The 16,496-nt window shown below is 38.6% G+C and overlaps 1 protein-coding gene across 2 annotated transcripts in view; it reads right to left on the bottom strand.

The window, feature by feature from the left end:
- Positions 1-16,496, bottom strand: part of LGR4 (leucine rich repeat containing G protein-coupled receptor 4) — a 79,703-nt gene that overhangs the window by 17,038 nt on the left and 46,169 nt on the right. For both annotated transcript variants that reach the window (XM_071559095.1, XM_071559096.1), the window contains exons 3-4: positions 10,333-10,404; positions 8,802-8,873 (exon numbers count right to left, since the gene is read on the bottom strand). In XM_071559095.1, the coding sequence (XP_071415196.1) occupies positions 8,802-8,873; positions 10,333-10,404 (144 nt within the window). The remainder of the gene's footprint in view (positions 1-8,801; positions 8,874-10,332; positions 10,405-16,496) is intronic.

The following is a 16,496-nucleotide window of genomic DNA, read 5'->3' as shown; positions in this document are numbered from 1 at the left end:
CATGTTCTGAACCCATTTGTTTTTTCATCTTCCTACAGTAGCAGTGCAGTTACTTGGACAGCATCACTGCCAATCAGGCAGGCAAAGGACACAGACAGAGACTGGTTCAGATTTGTCTACACTATGGCATGTAACCAGATGCGTTTGGGACAAAAGTGGAAAACCACTCTACTAAAAGCCTGAGCTTGGATTTACACAGATGGAAGCCTCAGGAATGAGCAGAGGAAAGGGATGACCCAGGAGGAAGACAAACATTTATAAAGCAGTGATAGCCCATGCGATTAAAACAATGGAATGTAATGGATCTGAGAAGGTGTAGGGCTGAGAGCACCAGGCAACACTTCATTGTCGTCTGACCTAGAGGCTACCTTCTTTAGGTCAACATACAGCCAAACCACGTCGCTGCACACACAGTAACTTCACTGCAAACATGGAAGAAAACATCTTGCATAACTGTTTTGAAATGACTGCTGTACCAGCCATGGTTGTGTGCTGCTGTCTGGGGAGACAAAAACATATACCCTCTTCCTCTAGCATTGATGCTTATTATGATCCAAATCAGCACAGGTTTGGAGTTACACTAATCATTCACTGTGTTTCTAAAGCCATGATCAGACATGCTTTTGAAAGTCTAGCTGGTTAGATTCAGAAGTCATTGCCTCCAGCTATTCATCTCATCCCATCCCTCTCAGGGCAGGCAGCATGGACCAAGTGACCTGTGTTTGTCCCCAGGCACAGTCACGACAGACTTAACAGCACTGGAAGTGGTTCTGGATCGCAACACTTAAAGGATATGCAGAATTCAAAGGGAGAACACAAGCCAGACCAAAAATTAATGCAGAAGACAAGCCTGATCATGAATTAACACAATCTATTTCTTTAAAATAGACTTTTGTTGTTGTGATGCACATGGTTTACATATTTCAAATTATTAGAGAAAAAAGTCAGCAGCAGAATTTCCATGTAATAAAAAGTAAAAAAATACATCAAATTAAACAACAAATATACCAATACAAGTGGGAACTTACAAAACTGTCTGCAGTCAAAACTCTCTCCCAAGATGAGTGAGGTGCCATTAGCTTTAAAACTGCACATCAAAGAACTATTTCCTATGGTTCATATACTGGCATCCCCTTATCATTTGCACCATGGTCTGACAGGTGTGTATGATATTCTGTTTGAATGTTCTTAAGCTGCACTGACACTAGAACATTTCAGAGAAATTAAAATCTGATGATAATAAAGGGAAAAAGGGGGAGGGGGAGAGAGGAAAAAAGCCTGCGGCTCTGCTTCAATAAAAAAAGGCAACTAGAAATTACCTGTCTTTCTACTCTCCTAAATTCATACAGCTCCCTGAAGATCAAAAGAATTATTTCCCAGTGGAATAAACATATCCGAGTCTTCTAATTTCTCCCTGCCCTGTCCCGCCCCCCATTTGTTAGGGTTTTTTATTGTTTTGTTCTGAGAGGTTTTTTTGTGTGGGGCGGGGGGTGGGGGGTGGGGGGTTGAGGGTTTTTTAAGAGAAGCAGCATACTCAAAAGGCAGGCTTCAATCATTTTGCCTACTTGTCTAGTCCATTTGTATTTCCAGTGGCTCTTTGCTAAATTGCATTTATTCTAGCAGAATTTGGAAAACAAAAACACAAAAAGAAGCCCCAAGTCCTGTTTCTCTTCCCCAATCCTTAAAGAAGAAGAAAACCAGGGGAAGGATGGAAGGATGGAAGGATGGAAGGATGGATGGATGGATGGAACAAGGGAGTCGAACTTTCAGCCAGGAAGAAGAGAGAGGGTCAAGGAGATGTCAGACCCTGAATTCTTAGTTTGCTGTGCCGAGACCTCTGTCCCCCAGCACACGCGGATTGAGTACCCAAGTTAACTGCACCTTAAACTGATGGGGAGGCAGGGAGAAGAACACCATCACCCACCACTGCCATTGAGCAGGGAGGTTTGGAGGGTGAAAGAGAAAATTTTAACTTATTTGTCCATTTCTGTCTCATCCACACTTTTTTGTGTTCCTTCATGTCCCTTAGTGTATGCTTAATATGCTATTGCTATTTTTTTCTCTTCCAAAGAGTCAAAACTTATCCACATCATGTTCAATGCACAAAACACAGCTGGAATGCTTCTTTTTAGTGTGAAAGGCACTTAATGAAGCACTTAGTGAAACAACAGAAAAGCAAACCTAAAATATTTGACAACTTTCACACAATATTAACAATTAAGGACCACACCTTTTCTTTAAGGTGGATAAGGGAATATTTCCTAGCTCCAATAACTAACAAAGTACAAGTAATATTCTTTCCTTCGACTGAACTTTGTACGAAGACTGTGTTTTTCCATTACAGTGTTAAAGGTAAGACTACAGTCTTTAAATTAGAGCTTGCAGCATGTACTTAGTTCCTTAATCTTTCAGAAGTTACTCCAATTCCAGCTTCCCTATAGGCATGGGCTTGTGAGATACCTTTACATTTTAATCTGTAAATTTAGAGTTCACTTGGGGAGCTGCTCACTTCTATTATCTTTCAGGTTCCTATCTTAAAGGTTCTATTATTTTTCAGGTTCACACAAATACCAAGTCTACAAGAAGAAAAGAGCAGGGGGATAATAGACACCTATCCATTCAGCAACTGTTATATCAGTATTCGATATATTGTTAAAACAAAGACATAGCAACTTCAAGGTGTTCAAACAATTATCTCTGCTTTAAGGAAACTAGGACTAATATGAACTCCTACCTCAATTCAAATGAATAAGAGTACCAAGTCTAAGACACAAATGTAAATGAAATTTTGCGTCTATATACACATACACACATGCTGCTTGGGGCAAGTGCCCTGCAGCCTGTGTCCCCTGTGAGTGGCACCTGAGAGGCCTCCAGGACCAGCTGATCAGCCTTGCTGGCTCTCATCTGTGTCCACAGCAGCCTTTCTGAGAGATTTTAACAGCCTTGTACTAATAGCAGGAGTTTACTGCTGATGTTGTTAAAAGACAAATCACTCCCAACTCTTGTGTTAAACCACTTCTACTCAATGGCAATTACTGAAGGACTTTTAAGTGCTCCTTCAAAAACCACAAAGAAATCAATCAAGTAACAGTGGAGTAGATTTTTAAGTTTTGAAGTTGAGTACTGATAAGCCTGGTACCTCGGAAATCCTGCTACAATGGGAGGCAATAACCCCCATGTTAACAGAGGTACTTTAAAACACTCTGCAAGTTTGCTCACTCTGTCAAGCGGTGGCTCTCTCTGCATTACGTGTTGAGAACATCAATAAAAGGATTTGCTTTATTCAAAGACAAATTTACAGCAGCTCTCAGAAACTAATGATCCATGCCAAAACTATTTCAATCACCAGTACTGATGTGCCAGCACATCTGTGTCCTCCATCTAAGTGTTTAAGATGGTACCAGTCAGAGATCATAAAGTTTGCTGCAAATTACCCACAGAGGATTCAGATAATCTTTGCCCACCTGCTGTTTAACTTCCACTATCTCAATTAATTTTCTGATCATTAAATTTCCAAATAAGTCCCCCATGTTATTTAAACATTAGCAATTCCTTAAGCCAGCCCAGACAGTTAAAAAGAAGAAGCTACAAAAAAAATCACAGAAATTCCTGAAGCTCACAATACTCCTACCTCACTTTCAAGTAAATCATAACAGCTTCTAAAGGTGAACATGGCACAGAAAAATAAGACTCATTCAGCAAGTATGTGAAGTATATGAAGCAGTATATTTAAACTGCTGTATATTTGAAGACTTTTCAGCACAATCAAACATGCTTAGGAGAGCTCTTATACATACTTTAAACATTCAAGGAAGAAAAACATATTGAGCATCTTTAAGTTTGTATTGGCTTTGCAGTTTAAAAAGAAAATGTGTGAATTTCTTCCTTTCCCATTCTGATTAATTCCATAGTTTAACACAGACTCAGCCTGATGTCTCATCCCGTTTAACCCTTTCATAACAGCAAAGAGAAAAACTAGAAAAACCTCTGAAGACAACCCATAAAATTTGCATAGCTGAAAAACCACCTGCCACTGTTAAAGGTGCATACTACATATAAAACCATCTAATGCTTAATTTCATCTAGTGATTGCTGTTGATGAACACCTTCCACAGCCTTCCAGACAAGACTATCCTTAAAAATACCTGTGGTCCTTCCAAACTCTATAATCCAGAATCAACAGAAGCCAATGAACACTCTTTAAGAAGAAAATAGCAGAACTGGAACAGAACTGTGTGGTTTTGGTATAAGACTATGTTTGCATTGTCCTCTCCAAATTCAGGGATCTTCTTTTCTGACACATTTCAATATGCTTATGGCTTACATTATGGAAATTGTCACCAACATGAACTATGGCTTAAAAATGGGTAGTTTCATTACCAGCAGAACGTTTCTAGGTTAGATTGGGATTTTTACAGATATAACTTGATCTAACACAAGAAAAAGCTAGAAATGAAAGGCTCTAGCAGATATGGGCTACAGTACATATTTTAAATATGTCCTGACTGAAATATTCCTCCATCCTCTGTCCCCATGCTTTTACCACACATCCTTAAAGCAAGATCCAGCTTTCATTCCTTTCAGTTCCACATTAGGACCATGAAGTTTCCTGCCTGAGCCAAGATGATTCCCAGCCTCAGAAAATAGTTGTATCCCAGTTAAGCACACTCATGCCTCCTGCCTCATCTTGCCTCAAGGCTGCTCCATTCTCCTGAGATAGGAAAACAGACTGAAAAACTGGTTATGATCCTGCAGCAGAGGCTGTGAGAAGATCAGGCTTTTCAGGAGTCAGAACAGCCACAAGGTACAGTAGAAAATGACTGCTGACCACACGCATGAAGACGCCCTTGTAGCTCAGGTGAACACCCACACAAGAAAGGCAGGAGCTATCACAGTTGAGTACCACATTGGCATGATGCCAGATCTCACAATTTGGGAATCTGGCAGAACAGCTAAGCTGCAGTGCTTTGAACTACTGCTGTAGAATGCTCTAATATTCCCTGCATGTGGACATGTGTGCACACATGTTGGGACAGTAACTTGGTCATTCTTGAACTGCAATTGCAATAAACTGTCCCCAGTATGTTGGCAGCTATTGACAGGCTTTCAAAAATGACTCCAGGTTTTGATGGCAAATGCACAGTGGCAATTAGGGCGTTGCTTTGGGTTTTTTTTAACTCAAGTGGAATAAAGTCTCTTTACATAGCATAGTTCCATTGTTTGCCACCTATTGAGGATTGTACTAGAATATTCTGTGTTATGATTTAAAATTCCTATGTAGCTGAATTTTTGGGGAGAATCAGAGCAACTCTAAAAGTTGCTGTAGTTTACAGACCCATTTTACAAATCCCCAGATTCTGGGTCAAAACTCAGAATAAGCAGTGTTACCAAAATAAATCCTTGCAGTCACATTTGCTAAGGCATTTAAAGGAGTGACTTTCTTTAATGGCCCCTTGGTCCTACCAGCTCTGCACATCCTGCTAAGCCACCCATGGCTCCCTGTGTGATGCCTGGATGGCCCATAAACGTCACCATTTCCAGATCTAAAATAGCAAGTACACCACTTCATCCCTTGTGATAATGAAAACATGCTATTGATGCTTTGCAGTGATCGAAATGCATCAAGACTGTTGTTGACATTTGTGAAGCTCTTTATTTGTCAAGTTTTTTTGCTACCAAAAGGGGCAGGCACAAGTGACAATTAGTGCCTTGTCCTTCAGTAGTGCAGTCCCACAGTCCTACCTACCACAGTGTCTTGCAGTGCAAGAATACATCCTGCCACATAAGCTTTTCTGGGGTGTTACACAGTGAGTTTCCACTCAGTAAAACTTTTTAATTTTGCTAAATTTCACCTCGATTAAAAACCCCCTCTATTCTAACTCTTTTTTGGAAGCCAGAATTGAGAAAATACCAACTGCAAACAGAAAATAAAGAGCTGTCATTTATTATTCTGAATCAGGCTGGCTACTCACCAGCTGCAATATAAACATTAGAGATTGTAAAATAAAGTCCTATAACCATTTTCCTTCTTTCCACCCAGGTATGTTTACTGAACTTGTTAATACATATAGTCTGGCAACTGTCTTTCTATGGAGTTAAAAACTGGAGCACATTAAGAGAGGAAACAGTTCTAAAGGAGTTTCACATCAAATTATTATCAGTATACTATAAAGTTTTATGAGCAAGCAATGTGTGTCTTTATGAAGAAAAAAATCCCCCATAACCCTATTTCAAACTGGAAAACTGCCAAAAGAAAGTCACTTCAGTAGAGTTTAAACTTGCAGGTTTGGGGTGGAGATTGTATATTAAAAGGGTAGAAGCAGGTTTTCTAACACATATCCTGAAATGAGTTACTTGTTTTAAAAGAAGGTCACAAAATTTTGGAGTTTTGATCCACACAAATTCCTTTGGGATGGGATTAAATAACTTTTTTTTCCTTTTTTTTAATAAATTAAAAAGCAGCAAGCTGACACTTAGGTTTCCATGCTCAGACACAAAATTCAGAGGACCAGTCCTACATTCCTCTGCCAGAAGGTTCTACCTGCATTACCTGGGGATATGCATAAGTAGTGTAATTATGCATGAGTAATTCAATAAACAAAGTTTTCTGAAATTTGTTAAAATCACAGAAACGCATTCTGGTGAGTTAAATTGCATAGAAAAAATGCTTTACATTTCTCACTACATTGGTCTCAAACCTCAATTTGTTCTCAGATTCCTGCCCATTCTAACAAATTATAGCAGTCTTGTAATACACACAGATATCCTTCTCAGGAACAGAGAAAGGAGCAAACCAAAGCCTGATCCACATCAGTGGATGGAAGAAAACCCATAATGAAATCTTTCTGAGCTTCAGATTAGCTCTGTTGGTTAGAACATGGTGCTAATAACACCATGGTCAAGGGTTTGATCCCTCCATGGGCCATTCACTTAAGAGCTGGACTGGATGATTCTTGTGTGTCCCTTCCAACTCAGAATATTCTGTGATTCTGACACCAGTGACTTCCAGACTGGATTTGTCCACTGTATTTCTAACAGCTATTTGGAAATCTGAGTTGGGTTCTCCTCAGAAATAGAAGTCACAAGAAGCTCACTACTACTTATTAACCCAATTTCCTCCTTTTGCACCATCCTAAAATTGCTATAGTTTAGCATTTGCCCTTGAACAATGAAGGTGCCAGAAACAGAAACCTCACCACACCTTAAATTGTTACCATTATATTTTAATTGTAAGGATGTTTTGGTCAAGTGATTATACTGATTACATTATACAATATTAGAAATAATTGAATCGTTATGTTTCAACAACTAAAGTGTCTGAATTTTTTTTAAATGGCACTAACAATTTTCTTTACTATAATATTAAAAATATATGAATTTAAAATACATATATATGTGTGTATATATATGATGGCTTAATTTATACATTCATTATTTTTCGCTTAATTTAGTCCCTTCCCTTTTGCACATAAAATGATTGTCAAATCAGCAACTGGAGATTTAGTATTTTAAACTTTAATTAGAACAAACATTACTGTAAATAAGCAGACAAAAAAGAATACTCACTGAAAATGAAATGGATGATTCGTGGACAAACATATTTACTAACGCAGTTTCTCTTTTTGGCATCACAGAAATGCTGGAAGCCAGGAAGGAGTTTTTGGGTTTTGTTTTGGAGGTTTTTTGTTGTCTGGGGTTTTTTGTGTTGTTGTTTGGTTTGGGTTTTTTATTACTAAAGGGTTATTCACATCATGCAATTTGAAGGATTTTTATTACAATGCATAATATTTGCACCAAGACCAAGTTCTTCTCTCTTCTACACACATGCTAAAACAAGTGGGTAATGTGGACATGAAATTTGCTGCTTACTGTATTTTCTTCAGATGGAAAAGGCAGGAATATCCAAGCAGCCACGAGAAGGTGGTAGTGGCCAAGATCCAGGCTTAGGGAATGCAGAAAGCACCTTGGCAAAAGTTGCACAGGAGTCTGGAAAGCTATTTCACAGAACTAACTTTTTCCCCCCCACAAAAATCCATAATCTGATGCAACACCGAAAGAAACAGGATCTGAGAGCAGAAAGCTGAATTTTGGCACAGAGGGAAGAGATAATCTACCCTCTCTCTCTGTAGGTAAGCAGAAAGGAGGAAAAATTTAGAGGCCCTTCCCACATCCACCTCCTCATCACAGTGATAAGCATCTACCACCTAGAGAGCTGTAAGTAACTATTAAGGTCTGATTAAGATGCTTTATAAAACATAATAAGCCATAAGATAGTACAAACACATATGAAATACCTTATGAGCAACTAGCAATAATGGCTGAGGTATTCATAACTGTCTGTGAGATTTCAACACCTTCCCGTAAAACTAATACTATGTATGTCTCAAGAAATACTCCTTCCCAGAAACCCCTTTTGTCCTCTGGATACAAAAGACTTGGGCATCATTCATTTTTGCACAACATTTCAAAATTGCTTAAACACCTCAGGACATGCAAGAAGGATGATAGTTTAACTACACCACCACTGCACTTAACAGCAATCTTGTACCTGTGCTCGTGTTTTGAAAGAGTTTGCATTTGGGTCACCCCACCAAAGATTACAAATAAAATTCCTTATGAATTTTACTTGTGAAACTTTGTTCCAGTTGCAATTGCAATATCAGAAACTCCAGGTACATTATTACACATACATGATTATACTTCATAACTCTACAGAATGAAGCTGAGGTTTACACAGGGTGACTGAAAGTGGAACTTGGAGAACAATCCAAAACTAAAAGCAAAGTAAAAATACTTACAAGGACTGCAAACCGCTTAATCCTCTGATGGCCTCATTAGGTACAGTCTTCAGCTGGTTGTTCTGTAGGGTTCTGTAAAAATCCACTGTATTAATAAAGTAGAATTTGACAATCATCTTTATCAACAGTAGAGGTGACAGAAAACCCCATAGTCCTGTTATGGTTTCACAGATTTCTAGTGTACATAAAAGCACGTAGAATTATGAAGACCAGCCCAAAGGCAACAATGAAACAAGAAAATAGTCTACTTCAGTTTTATTTACAACTCATTAATCACATTAATTAAGAGCATTAATTTGCAGAGAACAAGCCTCTGACATTATATGCTGAAATTCCCTTGGGAACTCACTGAAGAAGTTGAGCAACTTAACATTAGTACAAATTTGCTACAATAGATGATATTTTCCTGTTGAATCATTCTATACGTGCTTACAAAACACACAGACCTCTATTTTTTCCTGAAGTTGCATCAATACACAAAACATCAACAATCTAATTTACCAAGTGTCTTCACAACACAGCACCTTTGGGCCAAGCTGAATTAAGCTTTGCTGTTGGGGTTTTTTTGAGAATTCTCTTATGGGACAATGTATTATAGCATAATGAGTTCCTTTATGAAGAGAATGTAAAGAACACCTTATAAAATCTTCCTTGGTTTTGGTGCATAATGGAGTAAAACACAAGTGGGCAAGTATGCTAATTGTTAATTAAGATCCACGTCCCAGATTTTTCAAGAACTGTTAGAATTTCAGGGATCTCCAGTGTTGAGTTATCACAATGGATAAGCCCTTCAAGAGCTTTGACACTCTGCATTCAATTTAGAAAATATCATATTAAGAAGTATTGCAGATGGGCAGTGCTTACAGTGTCTGTTTATGCTTTTTTCTCTACAACCTCAGAATCCACTATTTTTTAAAAATATTTAATGAACTACCTATTACCCTGCTAGCATTTAGAAATATTTACATCATCAGAAATACTACAATTTCTGAATAGAGGTTTTTAAAACCTCAAACAACAGAAAGCTCTTTTTATTCCTAAGTATTGGAGAAAAAAGTTGGCATGAAAATTCCTTTTTTTAATACCAAGCCATTTTCACCTAAAGAAGCCTCAAACTATAGAAATTATGTCTCTCACCAGTAGAGAATAAGTCAAAGGTCAATGTATTAAATCTCTAAGCACTAGTACTACCTGATAAGGCACCTGACAGACTGATCTGAAGGTGTGGAAAACAACAAAAAGCTTTACATGTCCTTTTTAGGATTTCTCCTCCTTTTTTCCCCCCTACAAGATACACTTCAGAAGCAAGTAAGTGTTCTAATTAAATGCAGTAATTACAGTTTAGTCAAGTTCACCAAGGCTCATCTTAACCACTTACAGCAGGCTTTGTAAAAAAATAAAAAAAGTAGGAGGACTATAATTTAGGGGGAGGAAGGGCAAAAAAATTTCCTCCAGCCTACCAGTAAACAATCTGGCTGTGCACTGAGAAAGCATACAGCTAGCTATGAAGCTCGAAAACCCAATTACTTACAGAACTTTGAGTTCTTTCAAACCAGACAAGGCCTTTGGATGGATAAAAGAAAGGTCATTGCCAGCCAGTCGCCTGGAAAAAAATTGCAATAATAATTTCAGTCACAAAATAATACAGTACTTCTACAACCATCTAACAAGGAAAATCACTGATACATCAAATCTTGCAAGCAATTATGCATTTTGCATTCAATTTTGCTACATTAATGATCTTCCAAGGGTTTAACACTTATTTTAATCATTGCACATTTTTAACCATGAGAATACATTACTCAGCCTCATGGACATTCTTTTGCAAACGTGCCAGAAAACAGACACCTCAGAATGATAAAGAATCTTCTTATAGTACTAGGTTTGAAAAGTACATTTACCAACACGATCCTCTGACTTTCAGCATTGCTTTGCTGAAACACATGTTCTTGTACCCACGTGGTTTTAATCTATGCAGCAGTTTCTAAAGAAACCATCAAGTTAAGTAAAAATAGCCAGGTGCTACAGCAAAGCAGGAAGTGTCTCCATGAGAATCCCACGTGTGAAAACAATATTCACAAGCAGGTTGGACATTAACAGTGCTGACAGTTGACAGGATGCCTGTTGGTATGACCAAGATATTATCTTGGTAATATTTCAACTTTTTGGTCAGTTATTTGGAGAACTTTTCAGGAAAGGAAACTAGTTTGGGGTCAGGGGAGAAAGGGAATAGGATTCTCATCCATACTCACTCTCTCCCAAGATATGGTTGGTTTCAAACTTGGACTGCTTGACACTAACACAAAGTAAACTGTGAAAACTACCATGATATTAAAAGTAATAAATACAGGAGAATACACTGCAGAATACAAAGCAGGAAAGCAGAAACAGCAGCCAAAACAGCTGCTTCCAAACAGCTCATTCCTCCTTCCCCCACTCTTTTTTTTCCTTCAACCTTTTTACCTCTTCCCTGACCAGCAGACCCTGTGTGGTCCAGCCTTTGTTGAACTGCTAATAGTTGTATTTTATGAAGGGTGAAGACAATAATGCAAAACACCTGGTAATCCGTAACTGCCAAAAGATGCTATAATTTCAGCCAAAGAACTTGCTTTCAGACTTGGTTTCATATTCAAGACTAAGCAAAAGCAATGTTGGACAAGGTTGTGCAATGAAATCATCTGTGGAAATACTTTGTACAGTCCAATAAGTGTTAATAATTAAAAAAACAATCAATGGGCTTCAACAAAGGTTACAGAATAGCAAACCCCCCCTCTGCTGTTCCAGGGCAATGTGAAGCAAGCCAGACACACCGAGGGGAAAATATTATTTCAAAGAGGAGAATGAAGGAAATAAGGAGAGCAACATTTAAAGTATCAGCTTGCCAGAACATAGCAACGTTATTACATTTTTATCTCAGTCTCAAAGTACATAAAAGAGATTACCCAAAGTATTTAATGCCTACATAAATCTTCTTGCAACAGAATTAATTACTAAATAAAACACTGCCTGATAAAGAGGGTGCTGGCTATGTTTATCAAATCCATTTCTCAAAGGTAGATAATTTTATTTATAAGTGAAGGGAGAAGGGGATGGATTCTCATGCAGGAAGGTGACAGTTGCAGATATGATTTGTTTTTAGAAAACTGTGTTACTCTTGCTTGTTAAGATAGACCTTAGTACTTAGACCTGGTATTTTCACCCCCCTCCCCATTGCCATAGCTATGGCTCTGACATCACTACAGGCATACTTAAAAAACCCCCACATATGATGACTGCTGAGAAGTTTGTTTGCATGGATTGTGTATAACCAAATGGCTCTGAAAACAGAAGAAAAAAAAAAAGATTCTATCAATACTTATTTTTGAAATCTACGGTCTTCAAACAACCTCTGAATTTCAGAGCTGGGATGTGATTTTTCAAATACTTAGAATTTTTAACATCAATGAAAAATTCCAGGTGGCAACTAAACATTCTCCTAAAATTCACTTTGTTGTCAGTAGCTGTCCAAATTAACTTTATTAACTTTTTCTGGGGTGATGGGGAGGGAGGTTTGCAATATTTCATGATTTTCTTTTAAACAATTTCCTATAAAGTTCACTGTGAACAGAACGAAACAGTGATGAAACATGCTGGGTGTCTCTGCTGAGAACAAGTGATCTGTGAAACACATTTATTTTCAAATGTATTTGAAACAGAAAAATGGACAGAGATTTAACTGAGGTTGTAACACAGCATTATTCTGCACACAAACTGTCCTAGCTGATGCTGATTACATATTACACAATTCAAGGAGTGGCAGCCCTGGTAAATGTGTGTCAGGCAGCCCAGCCAAGGTTCCCCATTAATCCGGTGGGTGTGTGGCTTCTCAGGCATCTGCTGTAACTGCTCCCTCTCCCAAAGAGGCTGGGGATTATTAGGTTAGCTTTAAAAAAACAACTAAATACAGTTAGATAGCCTCCTCCAACCCCACTGAGGGTCACCAACAACCTAAGAAGCACTGGAAACAAAATACAGCTGAGCCAGAGCAAGGCTTGCGTGACTTCAAATAGCAAGACTTTACCTACCTCAAGGCAACTCCTGTTTATTCAGCCTTTTTGCAACCAACCAATAGGAAAAAATAAACCCCAACCCTTGCAATCCATCACATTTCCGTTTTTCCTCTATCTGGCAGATTTCCAGGAAGTGTGCAAAGGCTTTACTAATCAGTTTGCCAAATATACATTTATCATTCACATCCTGGCCTTGGGGAGCTGCTTGTGAGGAGGTTCCAATTGCAGCTCTCAAGCAGGAAAAGACCAACATATCACACACTGCTCTCAACATGCTTCCCTCTGCAGCAACATGCAGCAACTGTGAGGATGGAAAGGTTTCTCTTTACATAACCAGGTTTATTTTAAAGAGATAATTGAAAAATTAATAGCATGTAGTGTAGTGCACATACAGCATTATAAATCAAGATGTCATTGAAATCATCCAGTCGGGTTTTCTATGTTACCTCCTTTCAGCAAGTCTTCACAATATTTATTATTAAATATTTTAATAGCACCTCTCTCACACACACAAACACACATGCAGAGTAAGTGGGCTAAGGGAAATCAAAGCTTTACCAAGAGCAAAAATAGCACAACAGAAAGGGACACAACCTTCTTCTCCTTGTAGCAACACTCACTAACCTGCTTGGGAACAGCCCTGGAAATTGCTGCTCTGTGGTGGGACAGCTTCACACTGCCACAAAGCAGCACCTGGAGGCAGCCCTACATTTACACTGTCAAGAGCCAAGTATCCATCCTTCCCTTCATTCTGAGTGGAAATGGTTAGAGACCTGGTCTGGAAGTCTATCTGTTGCTACTGAGTCAAGAAAAGATACAAAGGCAGTAAAGACCTAATCAAATAGACCACTGGAAAGTGTCCTGACATGCCATAGGGACACAAACTTTATTTGCTGTCTCCCACTTCTCAAGGCGCAGAGACACAGCAGCAGGCACCATCCAAAGTGGAATATAAATGACTATCACACTGACCAAGAGTTTTTCTGCTCAGTCCTGACATCCCTTGTTTGGAGAACCTGCCAAGGACTGCAGGTATCCTGAATTAGTGCATCCAAGTTAAACCTTGGAAGTTTCTGCTGTCTTATATGACCACAGTAGGTATCTTTCTTCTAAGTGGGCAGTCTTGTAATTGCTTTGCATTCAATGTGGTAGTCTTCTATTTTTACTTTAAAAAAATAAAAATTGAATGTTTCAATGGGCCAAAATTCCGCAAATCTGGACAAATTCAAATTTACAAATTTGCAGGATAACAGAGTAGGACATATGGAGGACAAAACACTTTTGCTATCCTGTCATACAGTGGGGAGCAACACCCTCTAATCATTATTTTAAGTGACACAGTAAATGATTTCCAGATGTAGAAGACACCTTGTTGTTTACAGACATCAGGATACAATCTGGCCAAGGACTAACCTTCCATGGTATCTCATTCCCAGAGTACACAGCAAGCTTAGCTTCTTGCACTGAATCTACAGCTAAGACTGTTCTCCCTCTTTTGGGAAATTAAAACTTCTGCAATTATGAGCCTGGCAACACGGCTGCATGTTAACCAAGCCAAGTTAATCACTGGTGTCACTCCAAAAATTAGGGAAGATGTCCCAGGGATACATTTTTGTCTGTAACAATTAAAACCATCACTCTCATTATGACAGGATGCAACACAAACTTGTTGGAAACGGTCCTGTTTGTCTTGCACCCCAGATGGTAGTGAACCTCAGGATATTTGAGCAGAATTTTGCCTCCTTCTGTCCTTCTGAAGGTCTTATGCTCATACAGAGAATGTTTTTGCTGTGGATTCTGCAGTGGGTTGTTTTTTTTCATCTTGCTGGTATTCTGGGATCCTAATAACCTCATCTGTCTGTCTTGTCTCCCAATAACAATACAATGGCTACTTTTTCAATGGACCAACTGTTATTTTACTTCCTCACTGAAAATTCCAATAGTGGCACGGACTGCAATCCTGACATGTCATAATCAAGCACCTGATTTATTATTTCTACATTAGCTGCTTTCTGGTGAGACCCAAACCTCCTATTTTAGTCAAGGTTGAACCTTCCATATCCCTCACAGACCATCCATCACTGTCTCTCTGCCCACCCAAACTCTCCTTTTAGGTCTCCAACTTTTACCAACTTATTTTCATTCCATTGGAAAATATTCCACTGCTTCCCCACTTGTATTTTTTTGCTGTCTTACATCAAACTATTTTGCCAATTTTACATGCCTGTCCCTAAGATCCACTTTTTCCAAGTTCTCTGTGCTTCCCATACAAAGTCTGACTTTCTTCAAGTCCTTCCACAACAGAATTAACCTTTGAAAATGCCTCACAGGTAAGAATTGCTGGTCATCATGGATTAAGTTTCCTCAAACCTAAGAAAAGAGCTTCAGTTTCCACCTATTCCAGAACAGCAGACATTTTGGAACAGAATTCTGTTTTTCTTAACAGTTGTTGCATAGTTAAGTGCTACAATTTATTCATCAAGGTTTAAAGCTCTACAGGAAAGGTACAGCCATTTGCAGAACACAGGGGCTCACTGCATCCCCTGTGCAGGGATGGATGGCCTGCCTGGCAATGGCACACACCTCTGCAGACAGCTCCTACCCCAGCTGGGCAGCTGCAGAAGGGGGAGGGCTGGCAAATCGAAGCTGTGTCCCCAGACTAAATTTGGCTTTGCTTATCTGTGATTAGAAAACAGCCCCTGTGGGACTTTTGTCAGCTGCAGCCTAATGCACTGCTGGGAAACCAATCAATAATCTACAGATTACTCCAAATTCTTCTACACCAATTTAACAAAACTAAATGGGTACTTTATTCTGCTGCTGCTGCTAATGGAAAACACATTTGTCTCCTTCTCCTTTTCTTGCAGTAGGTTCAGTTTTATACAACCTCAACCATTATTTATAAAATTCTGAGTATGTACACCAAGACACATCATGACTGAAAAAAAGATGACTGTGACTACAACCAGCACAAAAATGCACCAATTCCATCCAGCAGTTCTTGTCCTGAGGCTTCCCTTTCCAGCATTTACATCTTTCCCAAAGTTACACTGAACTTTAAGGTAGTTGCTAGTTTTCCAAATGCATCCCTTGTCTGAAAAGCTAAAATATCTAAGTAAACTAAACTGATGGATTAAAAAAAAAAAGGCTAAAGCCCATCCATAAATTCTATGGTTAAATTGTCAGGAGTCACCAGCATCTACCACAAGACAAAATACGACTCTATGATATTGCTTTAAATGGACTATCAGAGTAAAATTTTTTTTTGTTAACAGGAAAATAAATTACTATGGATTTTGAAGCAAATAAGTATTTCCAACCATGCAAAATATGCTCTATCATTCCACTTATCAAGCAGTATCTATATTTGGGTAAGACTTTCCTGAGGCAGACCCCACAGGCTACAACACATGTGCATTGAAGGAAATTATATAAACTAAAACAATTATTATACAGTATGAGCTGTTGAAGGTGACTTTGTAGTCCTAACTATTATTCTCCTGCAAAAAAACCCAGAAGTTTGCATTAATTTTGAATATGGACATACATGTCTTAAACATAACCAACTGTGTTGCCTTGAAAACTGGTTAACAGCTACTCTACAGTAGTAATACTGAGTTGTTGCTGTAAGCAACCTTGACTTCTC

Source organism: Pithys albifrons, chromosome 6 (assembly GCF_047495875.1).
Source record: "Pithys albifrons albifrons isolate INPA30051 chromosome 6, PitAlb_v1, whole genome shotgun sequence".
NCBI classification, from domain to species: domain Eukaryota; kingdom Metazoa; phylum Chordata; class Aves; order Passeriformes; family Thamnophilidae; genus Pithys; species Pithys albifrons.
The sequence above is the reverse complement of the archived record's forward strand: the minus strand, read 5'-3'. Positions and strand labels throughout refer to the sequence as shown.